The sequence below is a fragment of the Lichenostomus cassidix genome, chromosome 4 (assembly GCF_008360975.1).
Source record: "Lichenostomus cassidix isolate B80296 chromosome 4, HeHo_3.0, whole genome shotgun sequence".
Classification (NCBI taxonomy): Eukaryota; Metazoa; Chordata; class Aves; order Passeriformes; family Meliphagidae; genus Lichenostomus; species Lichenostomus cassidix.
Genome location: NC_139484.1, coordinates 67,031,688 through 67,049,886, shown reverse-complemented (window position 1 = coordinate 67,049,886; position 18,199 = coordinate 67,031,688). Strand labels below are relative to the sequence as shown.

At 37.7% G+C, this 18,199-nt stretch overlaps 1 protein-coding gene across 12 annotated transcripts in view; it reads left to right on the top strand.

Moving 5' to 3' along the window:
* Positions 1-18,199, top strand: part of SH3TC1 (SH3 domain and tetratricopeptide repeats 1) — a 33,800-nt gene that overhangs the window by 14,163 nt on the left and 1,438 nt on the right. For 3 of the 12 annotated variants that reach the window (XM_085059730.1, XM_085059727.1, XM_085059729.1), the window contains exons 5-16: positions 2,147-2,252; positions 2,742-2,885; positions 3,544-3,718; positions 4,512-4,585; positions 5,442-5,637; positions 6,542-6,669; positions 8,741-8,782; positions 10,334-12,019; positions 12,386-12,566; positions 14,946-15,096; positions 17,152-17,274; positions 17,570-17,720. In XM_085059730.1, coding sequence (XP_084915856.1) covers positions 2,147-2,252; positions 2,742-2,885; positions 3,544-3,718; positions 4,512-4,585; positions 5,442-5,637; positions 6,542-6,669; positions 8,741-8,782; positions 10,334-12,019; positions 12,386-12,566; positions 14,946-15,096; positions 17,152-17,274; positions 17,570-17,720 — 3,157 coding nt within the window. Of the gene's footprint in view, positions 1-2,146; positions 2,253-2,741; positions 2,886-3,543; positions 3,723-4,511; positions 4,586-5,441; positions 5,638-6,541; positions 6,670-8,740; positions 8,783-10,333; positions 12,020-12,385; positions 12,567-14,945; positions 15,097-17,151; positions 17,275-17,569; positions 17,721-18,199 lie in introns of those variants that run through there. The other 9 variants (XR_014851926.1, XR_014851925.1, XR_014851924.1 and 6 more) reach the window with 9 other exon arrangements.

Below are 18,199 nucleotides of genomic sequence, written 5' to 3'. Positions count from 1 at the left end.
GGAGTCATTTGGCATGCTAATTTCCTGGGAAGCTCACTGCTAAGACAAAGAGGAAGTCTGAAGGAGAACAGCCTAAATAATGGACTTCCTAGGGCTAAATGGCCATAACTTTAAATAGTATACATGAGTCAGCCAAATTTTGCAACTGTCTTTAATTTGTTTGTGTATGGCAAACCTGTCCTCTACAACCAGAGAGATTTGCTTTGAATACAAGTTAGTTTCCTCCTCTCTCTTGGAAAAAAAAAAAATCAGAATGATGCCATTTGGCCTCTAGTGTCTCTTTTTTTGTCTGTGGATTGGGTTCCAGCCTCCTTCACTAGCAAACCAAACTACTGACATCTTAATTAGCTATGGCTTTCACTGCCTTGGGCATGTGTTTCTACACCACTTTGCTTTCATGTGTTGTGAGCACCCCACCACCAGGCTGCTGACTTTGTGATGTGAAAACAGTCTGTGCTGCTGCTGCTCTCCTCTGGATTGTGTTTAGAGAGAGATGGGGGAAGGAGGGTAGGATTGGGCGTCAAGGAAAAGAGCAAACAAATAGACTTGATTTGTGGCCTTATTAGAAACAGACTGAGAAAACACTTTGAAGGAAACAAGATTGATAATGAGAAGTTTCCCTCAGAATATTGTTTTGATATTCAGCACTGCACGAAGCCCCCAAGGCTGACATACTTTAGCATGTGTTGGCAATTTATTAATAGAATTCAGGCTCTCATTAATATGTAATCTAGTGTGGAAAGGTGCATGCAGAAGATCAAAGCAGTGATTAGACATGCCTGCTGAAGAAGCCTAGGTTGGACTTTTATATTTTAATGTGCTCAGATTGTGTGAACTGAAAATATGGAAGTTAAACAGAATTAAATCAGAGATATTTTTAAATTGTGGTGTAACAGTCAAAAAATCAGTGGATCAGTTCAATCTTACTCAGATAACAGAAAAAGTTTTAGAGACAATTTCCTCCCTGCTGCCTTGAGTTAGAATCAGTTTCTCGATCAGTCCTTCAGTTGTTTCAAGCTGGGTTTCAAATTTGATGTGATGGGAGCAAGGGTACAATGCTGGGAAATGATACAGTAGCATTATACCTGTTAGCTTTACTTTTGATTTATTCTCTGAGGTAGAGGTTCAGATACTTGTCTCATAAATTACCACAATTCTTGGTATTTCCCTGAAAGGCAATAGCCAGCATCATTGTAGAGCCCTGTTTTTAAGCTACAAACTGGAGTGCAACCAGAGTGTATATTACCCCTCTGTGTCTAGAATCCATCAAAATGGGGTGGGTTTTTTCACTTATTTGAAGGTTTATATAGTTGTCCCTTTTAGCATTTCTGAAATTACTTAAAATCCGTCATTACCACTTACAATGATCATTGCTTGTCTTTGTTAAAAGTGTAATTTAACGCTACCTGGGCAATATGAACCAGTACAAATGAGGATGAAAAGATCTTACTGCATCTTTAAAAAAAGGAAAATTGTACTTCAGTATATTTGTTTTAACCAAAAAAAGAGTGAACTTGGAAATTACTATTCAATATCTCTTCTGGATAAAGACTGACAATACCAGGAAGCAGGTTCAAAGTTGCATTAAAGGAGATGCATTTTTGTATGTGTGCAGAACTCTGAGAGTAATCTACACCAGGAGGTTGTAGAACCTAAAAATTTACAGTGATCATGTGAGAAATTTTAAGTTAAAAAAAACCCCAAACTAGCTCCTTTTCACTATTAATATTAATGCCCACACGTCTGGCAAAGGCATCTCCCAAGCTGTAAACCATTCTGTGTGGAGGATATTCTCAGAAACAACTGCTAGATACTTGCCTATAGATAACTATATGATTATACATGTGACTATACATAGACATCTCTGAACTAGACAAACCTTGAGTCTCACTCATGGGGTCTTTGTTTAATCTGTAAATTACCCTACCTAAACAGTTGGTACAATTGCTGAGCAAAAGTCAGATTAAAACTTGGCCCCCTGTGTGTTGTAGGTGTGTGTTAAAGGATAGATATATCATAAAGATAAAATCCTGGATTTTATTTTTATCCTTCTTAATGTGTAGAATTTTAGCCTAAGTGTTACCTAGTAAGAAATTGTGTTAAAGTCTGGTGTAATTATAATTAAAGTATTGGTTTTGATTTCCAGGAGCTTTCTGCCAGACTCCTGTCTATTCACAGTGATCAAGATCTAATAGTGGTGACATTTAAAACTTTTGAAGAAATATGGAAGTTTCTGACCTACCACTCACTGGGTAAAGTTGTTTCATGATGCAACAGTTCAATATTTTATTTTTTTTATTCAGTTGCACACAGTTTCTGGGAACTTGTAGAACAAAATTTTGAGGGTTTTTTTTTTTTTAATTGACTCTTAATAAGTAAGTAATATTCTAATTAATAAGTAATAAACTGAGTACTAGTGAATAGGCTGGAGACACCCTGCAGCCTCCAGGAAAACCTGCCTTTATCCCAAGGCAGACAACATCTTTTGGTCCTGGTAGATGTCTTGCCTAAGTTAGATACACAAAAAGTGTGTCTTTGAGGTGTAGTTTGTGAGAGCTAAGCTATTAGAAGTAGCTGGACTGGTTGTGACTTTATGTAATTTTACAAATAATATATAGTACAATTAGTTATACACTGAGTATTATGTAATAATGGAGTAGCCTCCAACTCTCTGAAAGTTTATATTTTTGTGTAATACTGTAAAACGGCAAAGAAAAGAAATTGAATTTTCTCTTTCCTAGGTTTTATAAATCATTGCATGGAGAATTTATTCCTAGATCAGTCTTTCTGGCTATATTCCCAAGAGGAGGAAGATACAGGCATTGAAGTTTGTGTAAATGAAAAATCATTGAATTTGATGTATAGAAGTCTGCTAGTACAGGAAGGTAAGTAAGACTGTACATGCTAAGGCTCAGGGAATCACCTTTCTTTAAAATCCTTAAATAACACATTAGGACCTATTCAAATACTTAATGAAGTTCAAGTTTAAATTTACTCACTCTGAGTGTGCACCGTAAAGAGCAAATAAAGGAACAAACACAGATTAGGCTCAGTAAGATTATGAAGGGATTGAAGAAATTCATGTGCAGCTGGTCCTTAAATGGATACCAAAAGGATTAGGGAGGGATGTACATTCCAACTTGCTTAATATTATTGCAGATTCTGGAGATGTGCAGGAGAAGGATTATAAATAGTTGCCAGGCTCATGTGCTTCTCCTAAATAGCATCACCTGCTGGTACTGCAAGGGACAGGATGAAAGGATGGATGGATCATTTATTTCTGCAAAAGGAATATGCAGAATTGCAGCAGAGGGCTCTGTGCTTCATTAAGACCTCATCTCTGGATTTTTTTTTTTTTTTACTGAAAGAGACACTAGCAGAAATGTATAAATATCTGACAATCAGCAAGAAAATTCTTGAGAAAGATCAGATTTTCAATTTCTAAATGAACATTACTGATGCTCTTGAAGCCAGTTTTAAGGCTTATATGACATTAAAACATCACATAAAATGACATCTGCTCAACTGCTTTTTCTTTTTTAGGATCATTTTTCAGTTTGTGTCCTGACAACACTATAAGAAAGATGATGGTTACAGACAATGAAATAACTAATTTTGAGCCTGGGGCTTTTACTGAAGATGTGACAGGTGGATCTGTGGGTAGTGACATGTCTGTGTTGTCTAATGCTTCTCTGGAGCTGCTGGACCCTTTCCATCAGTAGGTACCTGACTCTACCTGCCTGATTCCTATGTGCACATGTCTGCTTAGAGATGTCTCTACAGGGTAACTTGTTGTGGAACATCCATCTTCACTAACACCGATAAAAATATACTCTAATTCCTTTCACACAACTGAAATCAATCCAGATGCCTGCAGAGTTTTATTTAGAGTTGATTTGCCATCTTGTGAGTTCCTATTGGTTTTTTCCCTGAGTCTGACATAAAATCTATTAACAGTTTTAGAGTAGCACAAAGTAAAAATTTTCAGTTTTCAGGATGCTTGGATATATGGGTAGTAGCAAGTGAGATGCTTATAAATGTGGATCAGAATTGGCTAGCAGTGTTTTTATTCAACATTATTGAAAGGAGTCATCCACTTTCTTAATGCAGTTTCTCAATTTCATATCCAAGCTCACAACAAAATTATGTAAAAAACTCACTTCAGGAATCACCAGAGAATCATTAGTTCTTGATGCTCTTAGTACTTAGAACTGGGATTTTTTTTTTTTTTTTTTGTCGACCTTCGGAAGGGACAAATAGCATGACTTTCTCAACTGATCTGAGAGCATGACTTTTTCAGTTTGGTTTGCTTGCCTGAAGTAGCAATACTTTTACCACTAATATTTATCCAAACATAACTGTGTCTGAAGTGTCTAAGCAGTGCTGAACTTAAAAGCAAGTTGTGGGAGGGATATATCAGTTTTCACATGTATTTTAAATATCACTATTAATGTCACAACATTCTGTGAAGTGTTCTATACACTAACTTCTATTTCTTTTTCTGCTTTCAGATGGTTTCTTAAAGGGTATTCTAATCCTGTTGACTTTTCATATAAAAATGGATCTAAATCCATCAGAAAAGTTGGTAAGAAGCTTCCTTCAAGCATCAATGTTAGAATGATAACCCCAAACTTACTCTATGCTTTTGCTAGAAGAGACTCTAAGTGGTTCAATAACTTCTTTTCCATTTTATTAGAATGGGGAAACAGCTCTCAAAATTAGTTTGCAGTAAAATTAGTGAAAGCATAAATTTGTCTAAGGTTAAACTCTCAAGAGTTCAACTTTAAGGTCTTTTCTTTCCCCTTGTACCTCCTAAATACTACACAAGGTAGTACAGAGTAATTGAATTGAGGATGCCTCTGTAGCTGTGATGACAATCTTTCCAATAAGAAAATGCACCAATGTAATTGTGGATCTGTACATGTGTACTGCTTTATCTCATCCTGCCCAAGAAATAAAACTTGTACAGATGGTTTGAGGTTAGAGAGCAAATATGGCTTATTTCTTCCATGATGCCAGTTTTGATACTGTATTGACTGCACATAGCCATATTTATCCCATAGGGAATGTTTTATTGGTTCAAAATTGGTTCAAATGTTTTACTCTGGCCCAAGTTCAGAGGCCTTTGTAAGAAGCAAATAAGGACTTAAAACATTTCTTTTTGATGCTCTGTGATTAAGTTTGCTGGAGTTGTGGAAATGTTTTAGACTTTGCTTTCTAACAGCTGAGAAATGAGGATTTTTATGCTATTTACAATTCCAGTCATCAAAGTAAACCAATGAGGTCTGGGTGCTTTAAATCTTGCCACAGCAGATATTCAGCTCATGAGTTCCAGGAATGTCTTTTGCTAAATATATTCTGCTGAATTGCTATTCTATTAACTGTATTTCTATTGTTAAATTACTTTATCTGCAAATGTTATTTATCTCCTTATTACACAGCAATGGGATCCTGTCTGGCTGTGATGAATTATGAAAGTATTGTGTCGGAAGAGCTGAGTTTCCAGGAAGGGGACAAAATTGAGATCCTTGGCTACTTCATTGAATGCATGGAATGGTTTCTTGGAAGACATGTGTTTACTGGCCAAATAGGTTTTGTAAAGACAAGTCATGTTAATCTGGACTTATCTAGAAATAAGTGAGTGATATATATTTACATTTCATAAACAAAAAGGACCTAGTCTCTTAAGCTTTAAAATGCTGAAGATTAAATTCAGCGTGTGGGGGTTTTTTTGGGGCGGGGAGATTTGTTGTTGTTGGTTTAATGTGAATTGTCATTGCATGTATCAGTCAAAATAGCAAAGGAATTGGAATATGAAGTCTGCTTAAATGTTGCAAAATATTATTAGTCTGTAGCTGAGTTTCTTCCTGGGAAAAGAGGTTGCTTGAGTTATTATATTGGTTTAGTTTCTATTCTTTGGCTCACAAGATCCAAGAATCTTTACCCCTGCAGAAAGTTCTCTTGCTGGTCTCTCAAGATCTATGTTAAAGCATCTAAATTCTGTTGTGGGTTTTTTTTTTTTTTTTTTTAGTATCCTCAGTTACAGGCTTTAAAATGCTTCTAATGGGACCTTTGCAAGCAGTTGCTAATGCAGACTGAAACCTCTAAAAGTGTGCATTTCATAATGCCCTGGCATGATGTAAATAGGCTGCCCTTATTAATATGCCTGAACTGTTTGCATGCTGAAACAAGGAGTTCTTAAATGCTGCTTGCATGTGTGACTTTAGGCTTATATTAGAAAATCAATACCATAATATCCTTCAAGACTTGTGCTTCTAATAAATACTCTCATAAAATGCTATACAATGGCACTGACATAAAACTTACTCTAATATGGCAGAAACTGCTAGCTGCAAGCATAGCTACTATCAGTTTATATGCATATTTTATAAATTGATTGTAACTAATTTTGAACACAACACAGACTATAATGTAAAGATTGTATTAGTTTCACTAACAAGTTGATGTCTGACTGATGCAGTGAGCTCCTTAAGCCAAATCTGCCTTCAGGCACCTTCAAAGTTACTTCTTTCCTTGCTAGACCACAAGATCTGGATTTTCTTGAAGCAGAAGAGCTATCTTTTTTTTCAAAAGAAAAAGACTTGGAAGAAGTAGTACATTTGTTGAAACAAACCTCCATCACAGATGTTTGCTCTGTGTACAGAATGGGTAAGTATGAGTTTTGCTTCTTTTTACTGCACCAGATACCTACGTAGTTCCTATATCCCTGTTATGACATTTATTTTTTTGCATTGAGATTCCAGCATTTGCACCTATTTTGAAATATCTTGGTATTCAACTGGATCTTCAATGTGGCATGTAAAAATCTTTTTTATTATCTTGGCTATTTTTCTGCTGTTTCAAGACTTTCCCCAGCAGAGCATTTGCAAATCTTTTGTCTTTTTTTTTTTTTTTTTTTTATTTCTCCAGAGTGAATTTAAACAGCAGGCTTTTAAAAACTCTTATTGAGCTGAAGAGATCTCCAAGCTTTTACATGTCTGCATTATAAATTATAATTTCACATGGCTGCACTATGAAAGGCAGTATGCTCACTCAAACACTGCTGGCTTTTCATCTTGGGAAAGGTAGCGCAGCGTAATAATTATTGACAGCTAATGCAAACATACACCTCTTCATGCTTGATTTAATTTTCAGTGGTATAGAAAAATAGCAAAATCTAGTCATATAAGCATCTCTGGTACAGCTGTTATTTCTCTGTGCTTTGTATAGGCAAGTGGGGTGACAGGGGTTTCACCTTTATAGACTTACTGTAAGGCAGGGCAATGTCTTGCTGAACTGACCAGAGGCAGCAAGTTCTTATCCCACCACAGGCTGTTGGTGATGCATATGCTTGTCAAATGTCTAACAAAGTTTTATCTCCATTGGTGCCACCCTGGGAGACAGGCTTGTGGGCTCCAGCTGGAAAGGAGGTGATGTGTAGGTTTGACTTGGGTGGGTTGGTTTCATTCTGCAAATCTGTGTCTTTGTGAGTGTGAACAACTAAGGCATGTCAGACCTGCTGTGGCAATGGGCTAAATGCCTCCACATCTCACCTTCTGTGCTCACATGAAAAGCCTGGGAACAGAAGTGTGCTCTAAGGCACCAAAGCAGTGTCATGGCTTAATGGACATACTGCTACTTTTGCTGTTGCACTTTTCTCACTGCATCCCATCTTTACCACTTTTCTCTTAAACAGCTCAATTGATCCACATAACTTGTCCAGGGAGAGCATTTTCAATATTCACTTAATACTTTGTTGTGTGATCTGAGTAAATGGTTTTTCAATTCCTTCCTTCTACATCAATCTATGAAGTATTTACTTATGAGCACTTCCCTGATTAGATATTCAGAGTATTAATTGATAACTACTGTAAACATCTGTGGCTTTCATCCACCAAAGTCAGGAAAGCATTTATAAGAAAGGAGATCCAGTAGTAAACAGTCAGTGAGAGGTCGTTCTCAAAGGCTAATAAAGTAGCTTTCCATCAGCTTAAATAGAGCTTAAATAGGTCTGTGAGCCTCTTCTATCCTTCATACCTCAGCACCACTTCTATTGCATCAAGTGCATGAAAGACAGTGAAAATATTCCTGAAGTGCAGCATGACAACTGAAATGCCTTGAGAAATACCTGCTACACAAAATAGTAATTCTTAAATGCTCTGTAGATGTGCTATGTTTAAATGTAAAGGCAGATCTACAGTCAATGTCTACAAAATTAAGATAAATCTTTTTAAATAAGAGTGAGGGTTTTTTCATCCATCTGCTATTGGAATGCCCACACTTATCTACACAAAAAATCTGAAATAATTTCCCTTCCCACCCCCCTCCCCATTACCCTGGGAGTGACACAAAATATTAAGGGCTCCTTGTTATCTCATTTTACAAGAGGGTTGTGGACAATGCTCATATCTTCGCTGCCCACTTGTATTTTAATGCAGCAGAAAGGCCTCCCTCATGGAGGACAGCTTGGCTTTGATTCTGGGAAATTCTCCCCACCTCACTGAGCAGAAGCAGCTGCATGATGACACCATGTAGAAGCAGTGAATTGTGTTAGCAGGAGGGTAAATCCCTGATGCCTTTGGGTCAAACTTAGAAACTTCTTTTCTTCCCAATTTCCAGGATGTATCAAATTCTTCTGACATAAAGAATTATGAACTGAAAAACAGTCTTATTTTAGGAGATTTAAAACTGAAAAATAACTAAGATACCATTGCTAACATGATTTTTTTCTTTCTTACAGATGCATTAGAAGAACCTGAATTTCAGAAAGCTCATGAATGTGGTAATACTTCATATGCATGCAATTTTTACATAAAATTAATGAGGCTTCTGATATTTTTGGTGTCTTTGCCAGCGATTCTCCTTTTAATGTCTCTTCACATGCTAATTTTCTTCTCTCATTGTTTGCTTTCTGAGATTTTGCTTTAACCCCTTCTCACTAGGTTTTCTGTAAGACATTGTGGGTTTTCACTGATAGCAAATGTTTTTCTTGGAACTTGCTATCCAACTGCAAATTGTAGGACTTAACTTCCACTGATGTGACACACATATGCACCACCTCCCAGCCCCTCCACATTGTTTATCAAGGCAAAATACTATCCATGGGGCACCTGGCAACTGCTGACTTTGAATTCCAGCAGATTTTTTTGTCTGCTAGAAACTTCGTCCAGAAATAGATTTCCCAGAGGAGATATTTTGTTGAGGATGCAGAATTACTTCCCTTTGGCATTTTGTTGCTAAGCTGTCACTATCATTACTCATATTGTACCACATTTTTCTAAACAACAATTTTTATATTTATGATTCTGCTGCAGTTTCAGAAATGAGATTCTAAGGGAATTGAGCTCTAAATCTGTAACTTCAACAAGCTCCTGTTGATCTGCAGCTGTAAGCTTAAGCACTCAGTATGACTGGAAACTACATCCCTAATCCCTGCCCTATTAACTGGGCTGGAAAACAGCAGGACTAAGAATTGATGGTGTATCTGTCTTTATCATATTTGTAAGGTATTCAACATGTTGACACTAGGAGAATTTAGATCAATGGCCACATCAGTTGCCACAAATTGGTAATTTTGTGAAAGATAATCTGTGCCAGCAGAGAATCAGGGCTGATATTTGATTGATAGAAGAAATCTTGTTACACAATACACAATGTGTCCTGTCTGGCCACATCTGTACAGGAGAACAGAACTTTTGCAGGTACCCCCAAGCACCCATGTGAGACCTCAACAGCTCAGTTTTGCTCCATGTTCTGGCTAACCTGCCTTAGCATGCTGTCAGGACATAGGCATAGCCTTACCCAGCTTGAATGGTTGAATTCTCATTTCCCTCAGACCTTAATTGCAATCAGCATCCACACCCTGACCTTGGGTCTTCTTAGATTTTCTTCTGCTGACCAACAAGTCTGAATTGTATTTCTCTGGCAGGTCTCTTGCTCATATGCACATGGACAGAATAGAAAATATACACTGACTATACTTTCTGACTATGCACAGACACATAGCACTTTGAATTAGAGCTGGACTTCAGCTGGATTAATGTTGGATCAGGCACAGGGCCTGGCTAGACAAGTGTACTGATCACTAACCTGCTTACATGTGGAGAGTTCTGTTTATCCCCACTCCTTCAGTCTCCCACACTTCTTGATCCTTCTTGATATCTTTTTACACCTTTGGCTTGTCTCCTAGACATACTGTTAAGAAATCACAGTATGTTTACATAATGTTTTTGTAACAGCATCTTCTCTGGCAAATGTTTTAGTTGGTCTATCAAAGATCTTTGTTTGCATACATGCAGGAAGCTGTGATCTGTAATTTATTTTTAAATTTCAGACATCCCATCCTTACCTTCTGGCACAGGATCCACTAGCAAGAATGGCAAGATAGAAGAATTGCTGAAGAACTTCAAGAATTTGGAGGCCACTCAAGCTGAAGAGCCAACTGCTGAAGGGAAGGAATCTACTGGTTCTTCAAAGACTGAAATATCTCCTCTACCTGAGGGGCCTTCTTTCCCCATATGTCAAGATGAGATCCAAGAATCTGACATCTTTGGCCCATTGTTACTCTTCTTAAATAGGAAAGAGTATGAGAGCAACTTCAAAAGCCTGTATGATTTCACTTACTCATTTACCAATAGCATGTTCTATGGATTCTCAGAAGAAGAAGAACTGGTTAGTTTTTTAAGATTAGCAAGGGAAGCAGCAAAGAAAGCAGGTCTGTCCTGGGCACTAGCAAGGCTGTGCTTTCTCTTAGGCAGACTCAGTGTCAAAAAGCTGAAGTTTTCCCAAGCTCGGGTGTATTTTGAGGAAGCATTGAGAGCAGTAGCTGGAGGGTTTAGTGACTTGTACTTTGTAATTGCTCTTTATACAAATCTAACAGTCATCTACTTGACCCAGAAGAACAGGGAAAAGTGTACTCATATTTTTGACAAGGCTGCATCTCTTCTCATGGCAATTCCCAACTACATTTGCAGTGCTGACCTGGAGTCAGATATACTGAAATATGCTCTGAAGAGGACAATTTTGAGCCAGAACAAACATGCAGAGGCAAGGGCATGTTTTCTACTGGCAAAACATTACAGTGCACACAAACAGCACGAAGAGGCACTGCCATTCTTGGAAAGGTTTCAGCTCTTGCTCAATGACCTGGGTTTACAAAATAGTTTATCCAACAACTGTTACTTCAAACTAGCAGAGTCCTACCATGAAAAGTGTTTGCCACACATTGTGTTAAGTTGCATAAAAGTTACCTCTCCCCAGAGCTCCAGTACCTTAATGGATTCCCTGAAAAGGATTGATTTAGTCATCAAAAATGCTCCCAAACTATATGGCCTGAGAAAACTCAGACAAATGCTCCCATCCCAAATTGCACCTTACCTCATTCAAGCACTTTCTGCTGTGTTTACTAATGAGCAGGAAGGATTGTGCAGCACTATCTGTCTTAGCTTAGCAAAGCTGTACAGCCACCACAAACAGTATGGAAAAGCCATTGCTTACATGATGAAAGCACTGGACTCTGCTTCTGCTAAGCCAGAGGAAGCTGTTAACTATTTGGTTTCACTTGCTTGGCTATACATTCTTCACAAGCAGTATGATGTGGCTTTATCCATTTTAAATGCTGTTGTAGGCTCTTCATGGAGCAATCCTCAGCAACTCGGCATCGCTTACAACATGCTTGCTATAGCTTTGAAAAGGACAAACAACATAAAAGAAGCTGCTGAGAGCTACTACAGAGCACTGTGTCTGTCAGAAGAGACTGAGATGACCCATAACCAAGCCATAGCCCTGGCTAATTTTGGGGCTCTCTGCCTGCATGCTGCAGCCAGCAAGCTGGCAGAACATTATTTTATCAGGGCAGTTAAGCTATTCTCCAAGCTTCCAATTATGGACTGTGGTCAAGACTTTATCCAAGTCCTCCTTCAGCTGGGATGTTATTATGTTGGTAAAACTGAAAGAGAAAAAGGAAGGTTTTATTATGAATGGGCTTTTTTAGTTGCAATGGAGACAAGTCATCTGGAGAGTAAGTATATCTTTTTCTCTCAGAATTGCAAAATGTACCCTGTTTGGGAATGTTAGGTATGTTAGATCTGTATTTAGAGGATGCATGTCTTACTTTGTTATTCTTCCTACCATGATTAAGGCAGTTTATGCCTGTAAGGTGACTCTGTTGCTATTTTATTTTGGAAATTAAGTTTGAGATAACCTCTAGCCTTTGTTAATTTTGGAGGAGAATGAAATGGTAGTGGAATATTCTTGTTAGGATTTCTATATTTTTCGTTGTTTGTGCTGGAATTTGTGAAACAGGGAGAATGGATAATTTAAAAATTAATTAATAATTCATTTTAAAGTGGAGATTCATGTTCATATTTCCAACCTATTCTCCTAGGTCAACTGCAAGCAATTAAACTGCTGTGTCAGTTCTACAGTACAGTTGCTCCCAATGAGACTCAGTGTGTCATCTACAATGAATATCAACTATCTTTAGCTAGAAAGCTGTCCAACAAAGTTCTGGAGGGACAAATTTTGGAAACCATTAGTCAGCTCTATTTGTCTTTAGGAACAGAAAGGTAAGACATACTGAGTGACTTCTCTTTCATTCTAGTTTTAACTTTTCTATCATATACAGGATCTCAATTTTTGCAGAAGGTGAACATGACACTTTTTTTTCTCTCTGCTTTGCTAATACACTTTGTCAGAATTGGAGAGTCTGGTGCTAGTGGAGAATTTTCTTGTTTCTTTTTAAGTAACTATAATCTCTCAAGGGAGACAAGATGTTCTGCAGGGATTAGCACCACTTCAAGAACCAATTTATTTTTAAAATCTATGTAAATACATTTTAAACATATTATATGTTATGCAGCTCTTGACTGCTGTACCAGGTGATTTGTTTGCAGTGATTTTTGCAAGACTTTTTTTTTAAGACACTAAAGGACACATTCCAAACAGATCAGGCATTAGCCTCTACATTAATGATTCTCTTTGAGGTAAAACTTTTGTCAAAACTTACATAAGTACAAAGCTGATGTACAAACCTACATAGATTTACTCTTCAGCAATTTCCATATTGCTCTTATTTTCCAAATACCATTTTTTTTCCCTGATGTATTGAAATAACAGACTGCACAAGTTAAATTATAGTAACAATAGCTGAGGGAGCTTGCAGTTTTCTCTAAGAATGTTAAGTGTTTTTTAAGGCTGCTTTGTCTGATTTTCTTTTTTTTCTTGCTATACTTCACTTCAAGGAGTTTCTTTAGATTCAGATATTTTCAAGCATGCCTCCGCAAGGATGCAAAAAATATTCTCAGTCATGGAAAGAGAACAGATGCCTATTTTAGCTTTAAGTGGCTGTAGTTGGAGCTTCTAATGTGCTTAGTAGGTCACCCAATTCATTTAGCTTTGTTACTGCCTTTTAATGATATAGTTGGTGACCATCCTTTGGAGAGATTGAAGAAAATTTTTCAATCAAAACTTTCAAAATTTTTCTTGGTTAAGATTTCAAGCTACCTGGAATTTGCAGGAAGATTTTACTAGCTGGAGAAGCTGCTGCTTTGTGTGGAATATGTATATCCCAGGAGCCTGGCTTCCAGATTTGTGTAACCTTAGCATGTGGATTTGTGTAACCTTAGCATGCTACCAGATAACACAATCTCAATATGGTATTAGACCACAGCATCACAGTGTCCTTTGTGCTAGCAGCCCTGAGTAACAAGGATTTGTGTCTGTGATAAGTAATAAAAGATGTCATGTCTGTTCTAAACTACAGTGTCCATGCCAGTGAACACATCCTGACCTGTTCCAGCTGCTGTGCTGGGTTATGGATTGGATTTGCTTCTACCTGCTGTAAAAGCAAAAGCTCTGATGGAGGGATGGAAGTAGCATTCAGTAATTGGGCTGAGTTTGTCTACTTCAACTACCTTTCTTTTGCTCATGTTAGCAGAGATGACTGAGATGTCAGGCTTGTTTGGTGAATCTTTACTTCCTCTCATGATTATAGAAGGAGTGACAGATCTCCTCAATTCCTGTAGGAATCAGAAAGGGTAAAAACAATTTTTTCCCCTCAGATGAGATCTTGTTGAGACAACGGAAATCTTGATAGTGTGAAACACAAGGGATGTTATTACCTTTAGATTTGTTTTGGTTCTCTTTGGAGGCCTAAGTAGGCTGTTCTGAAGGTGCACTGTGTAAGGGTTCACATAAATCTGTGCAGGTCATGTTATATTTTAATATGTTTGTGTCTTGTGCTCAGAAGAGAATGCATTGGGTCAAGGTGATGGGCGTGTAGCAGGAGATGGAGAAAGATTTGATGAGTCTGGGGATTCTGTGTCTGGTATAGAAATAGACATAGCACCATAACATCAATAAATCTGATAATTTAGGTGCTTCTAGAACTGATCATGATATGTCACATTCTCCTCTGCCCTATCACTCTCCTCCCAGTTTCTCCTGTGTTTTTATCAATTGCTGATTAGTCTGAATTGCACTTAAGTCAGAGGTATAAATGGTCAAAAATATTAGATGCAATTTCTCTCTGAAGTTTTTAGGAAACATCCATAAGTGATAGAAGAGTTAAAGATGAGGAAAGACTTTTCTACCTCTCACAAGTTTGAAGTAGAGGAAGGACATATCTAAACTATCTTGAAATAATATACAATATTACAGGATAAATTGTATGGATAACATAAGTATCTATATATAATGTTATATATAGAACATGTTTACGTGATATATAACAATATAATAGCTAACAATCTAAGAGGTAACAGATAAAAAAAGAGGAAAACTGAGTTTTCTAGTTGCTAGTGTAATATAGCTGAGAAATTATAATTGTGCATTAAATAGGGAAAACAGAATGTCTTTAATATTAGCATAAGGCTTTTCTTGCTATGAAGAATACCATTTGCAATTCTGAAGAACCCTTCTGTGATTAGCAATTTTCCCTGTTTCAGGGCCTACAGGTCAGCTCTGGAATATACCAAAAGAAGCCTTGGAATATTCATAGATCTCCAGAAAAAAGAGAAGGAGGCATATGCTTGGCTACAGGCAGGAAAGATATATTATGTTCTGAGGCAGAATGAGCTTGTGGATCTTTATATTCAGGTATGTTGTCAACACTTACAGGCATGCACATGGTATCAGTGTTGTGCAGGTGGCATGGTAAGAGTAAGTAATTAGATACAAAAATTCCATAGATTTTGCCAATTGATATTCTGATTATTTAGTGACACTGTTCATGCAATGCTCAGCAGCTGAAAGTCTCAGCATTTTCCCACTGGTGCTCCATTTTAATCTGTTGTTTGACTCTGGAAGGATTTTGGACGATGTCCTTTCTTAGTTCCTGTTAATTCTGTGTGTTTCTTTGTCACTATTTACCAGCTCTACAGCACCACAGCAATTATATGACAGGTGCATATGACATATGGTGGGTAACAGAATATTCACTTTAGCTTGCTGGATTGTGGGCCAGAACCCAGGAAAACAGAGTAGCTTCTTCAGGAAGCATTTCCAGAGCATCTGAATGTTTCCTCCTGTGTCCATGCCTAGCATGGCATGGAGCCAGCTCAAGCTGCTGTTGTCTTTGCATCAGTGAGAGCAGATCACATGGATTACACACCTCAGAACCCCTGAATCACCCAGGACCTGCTGCAGCTTCCACTGCTGGGCTAACAGGTGGTGAGGTGACCTGAAACTGGAATCCAGCCCTTGTGGTTGCTGAACAGGGTGATCCAGAGTGTTTCTTGGAGCTGCACTGCAGCCCAGGTCTGACTCAGTTGTCTGGATGACCCATCACCATCCACTGAAGTATTTGGGGATGTAATTCCTTACTTCTGCAAAGGAGTTAAAAATGCTTTTCTCTCACTGTAAGGGAGGTTGCTATAGTGCAGGGTGTATACAGGGCTTGGTATGGCAAGACCTGACTCTTGGGTGGTGTATGAGTAGTACCAAAATATGATCTCAAAATAAAATAACCAGACACCTGCTGTTAAGAGGTTTAGAAAAAAATCTGCAAAGCATGAAGATACAGGAAACAAGTTCACGTTTAAAATGTACTGGGACATAATACATGGGGCCACTTTAAGGAGTTTGTCTCTCAGTTAAGTTGCATTTTAAAATACTTAGTAGGAAAACTGAATACATGTGTTTACAAAAAGGGACTGTGCTGTGCTCTCCCAAAATGATTTTAACTGATAGCCCCCAAGTCAGTCACCTGGTGGTACAAAAGCCAAATCAGCATGTGGGATGATTTTCTCTATCTGCTTAATTTCCTCCAAGAGGAAGAGTGTGTTAGGGATATCTAAACATGACAGCATGAAATATTCATGCAACAAAAAAGTACCTGTCCACGAAGGAAGTCTCAAAGCAGGAATCTGCCCACTAAAACTTTGACCACTGTGATTTATGCCCATGATTTGTGCAAGTTCTCACATCTTGGTTGTAAGGAAAACCTCCACAATGGGATGCAATAGAGTCCCTAGGTGCCTAAGCCAAAACAGGTAGAAAATAATCACTGCTCTGCCTTTGTGCTTAAGTAGAAAGAAGGACTTTTATTAACTGAATGCAATTTGAAAACTAAAGAAGACAAAGCCTGAGCAAGATTCTCAGCCTTGCCTTATGTAAAAGGCACTGCTTTCATTACTATTTTTCCTATCAATAACTGAAGATCCTGGTATTCTTGCTTTGTATGCTGCCCTTTATTAAATCCTTTTTGCTAGCAAGATGTATTTATCCATGAGAATAAAATAGTACACCTGCGTTTATTTACAGAAATCAGTACACAGGCTTTTAAATCTGCAGTTACCAATATCTAACTTGCAATTTGAATTTATTTCCATGATATGCTAGATCTAATTCAAACATATTATGTGGCAATGTGGCAGCTATCAAATATGGTATTGTTAGAGTGTCATGTGCTGACAAAGGTAGTAGGATACTATTGCCAGAAAAATGGAAAACAGGTTTTTGTTTCTTCTTTAGCACCTGCTACTGGCTTGCTTAAAAAGAGGATATCAAAAAAGAGCATGTTCACATCAAATATGGCCTTTCTTATCATTATAATAGGACAGATAATAAAAAGATCTTTCTTCAATTGCTAATACTTATTTTTTTTACCACAGAGTAACCAAGATTTGATTTTTTTCCTTATTTTCTTTTCAGGTTGCTCAGGATGCTGCTCTTTGCACAGGAGATCCAAATTTACGAATGGAATTATTTGAAGCTGCTGGAGACATATTTTTCAATGGTACTTGGGAAAAGGAGAAAGCAGTGACTTTCTACAGGGTTTGTGCAGTTTTTCTGCTGCATTGATAGTTATGTACCTCGCACCATAGCAGGTGTTCTGCAAGTGCTGAACAAAAAGTTGAACCTCTCAGCAAACTGTTGATAACCTATTGCAGCTGAGTACTTGTCATGGTATTAGTAGATATCACCTGTTTCAAATCCTCTTCTGGCTGCAAGATCTGTTCTAAGCAAAGAGCAAAATGAAAGCAGGAATTACTTGATTTGACATAATTGAGAGCCTGTCAGTGCACACCTTGTGGTTCAGCCATACCTAAGCTGATGTTGTGTGTTTCAGGACAGGGCTCTCCCACTTGCTGTTCAGACTGGCAACAAAACCACTGAACTGAGATTATGCAATAAATTGGTGGGATTGCTGATGAATCTGAAGGCTTATGAGGAAAGTCTGGAACATGCAAGAGTAGCTCTTGTCCTCAGCATAAATTTAGGTAAGAACAATTTCCTTTATAGCTGAGTATGAGTGATACCACTAAAAATACAGCCAAACTCTATATGTAGAGTTTTCTTCCCTTGCATTCAGTCATTTCTTGCTAGGATTTCATAACATTACTAGATAATTGCTATTTTTTGCCTCTATTCAAGAATGAGCAATTTATTACTTCCTCTTCTAACTTGGGATCAAATCGAAAACCTTTGGTTGAGCATAGAATTAAACCTGGAATTTTATGTCCAACCTGAGTGTGCTTCTAACAGCTGAGATACAAAACTAATGAATAACGTTGTCCTGAGAGGCTTTTGAGTGTCACATACTTTCAGATTTGCTCAAAGCCTTGATAGTGATCCAACACAGGCTGGAAAAATCAAAAATGATAGGGTTAGTTTCAAAACTACTATTCTTCAAGCCTGTGAGCTGTTCAACTGATTAAGAACCTTCCTAACACTCTATACAAGCACCCACAGGTCATTT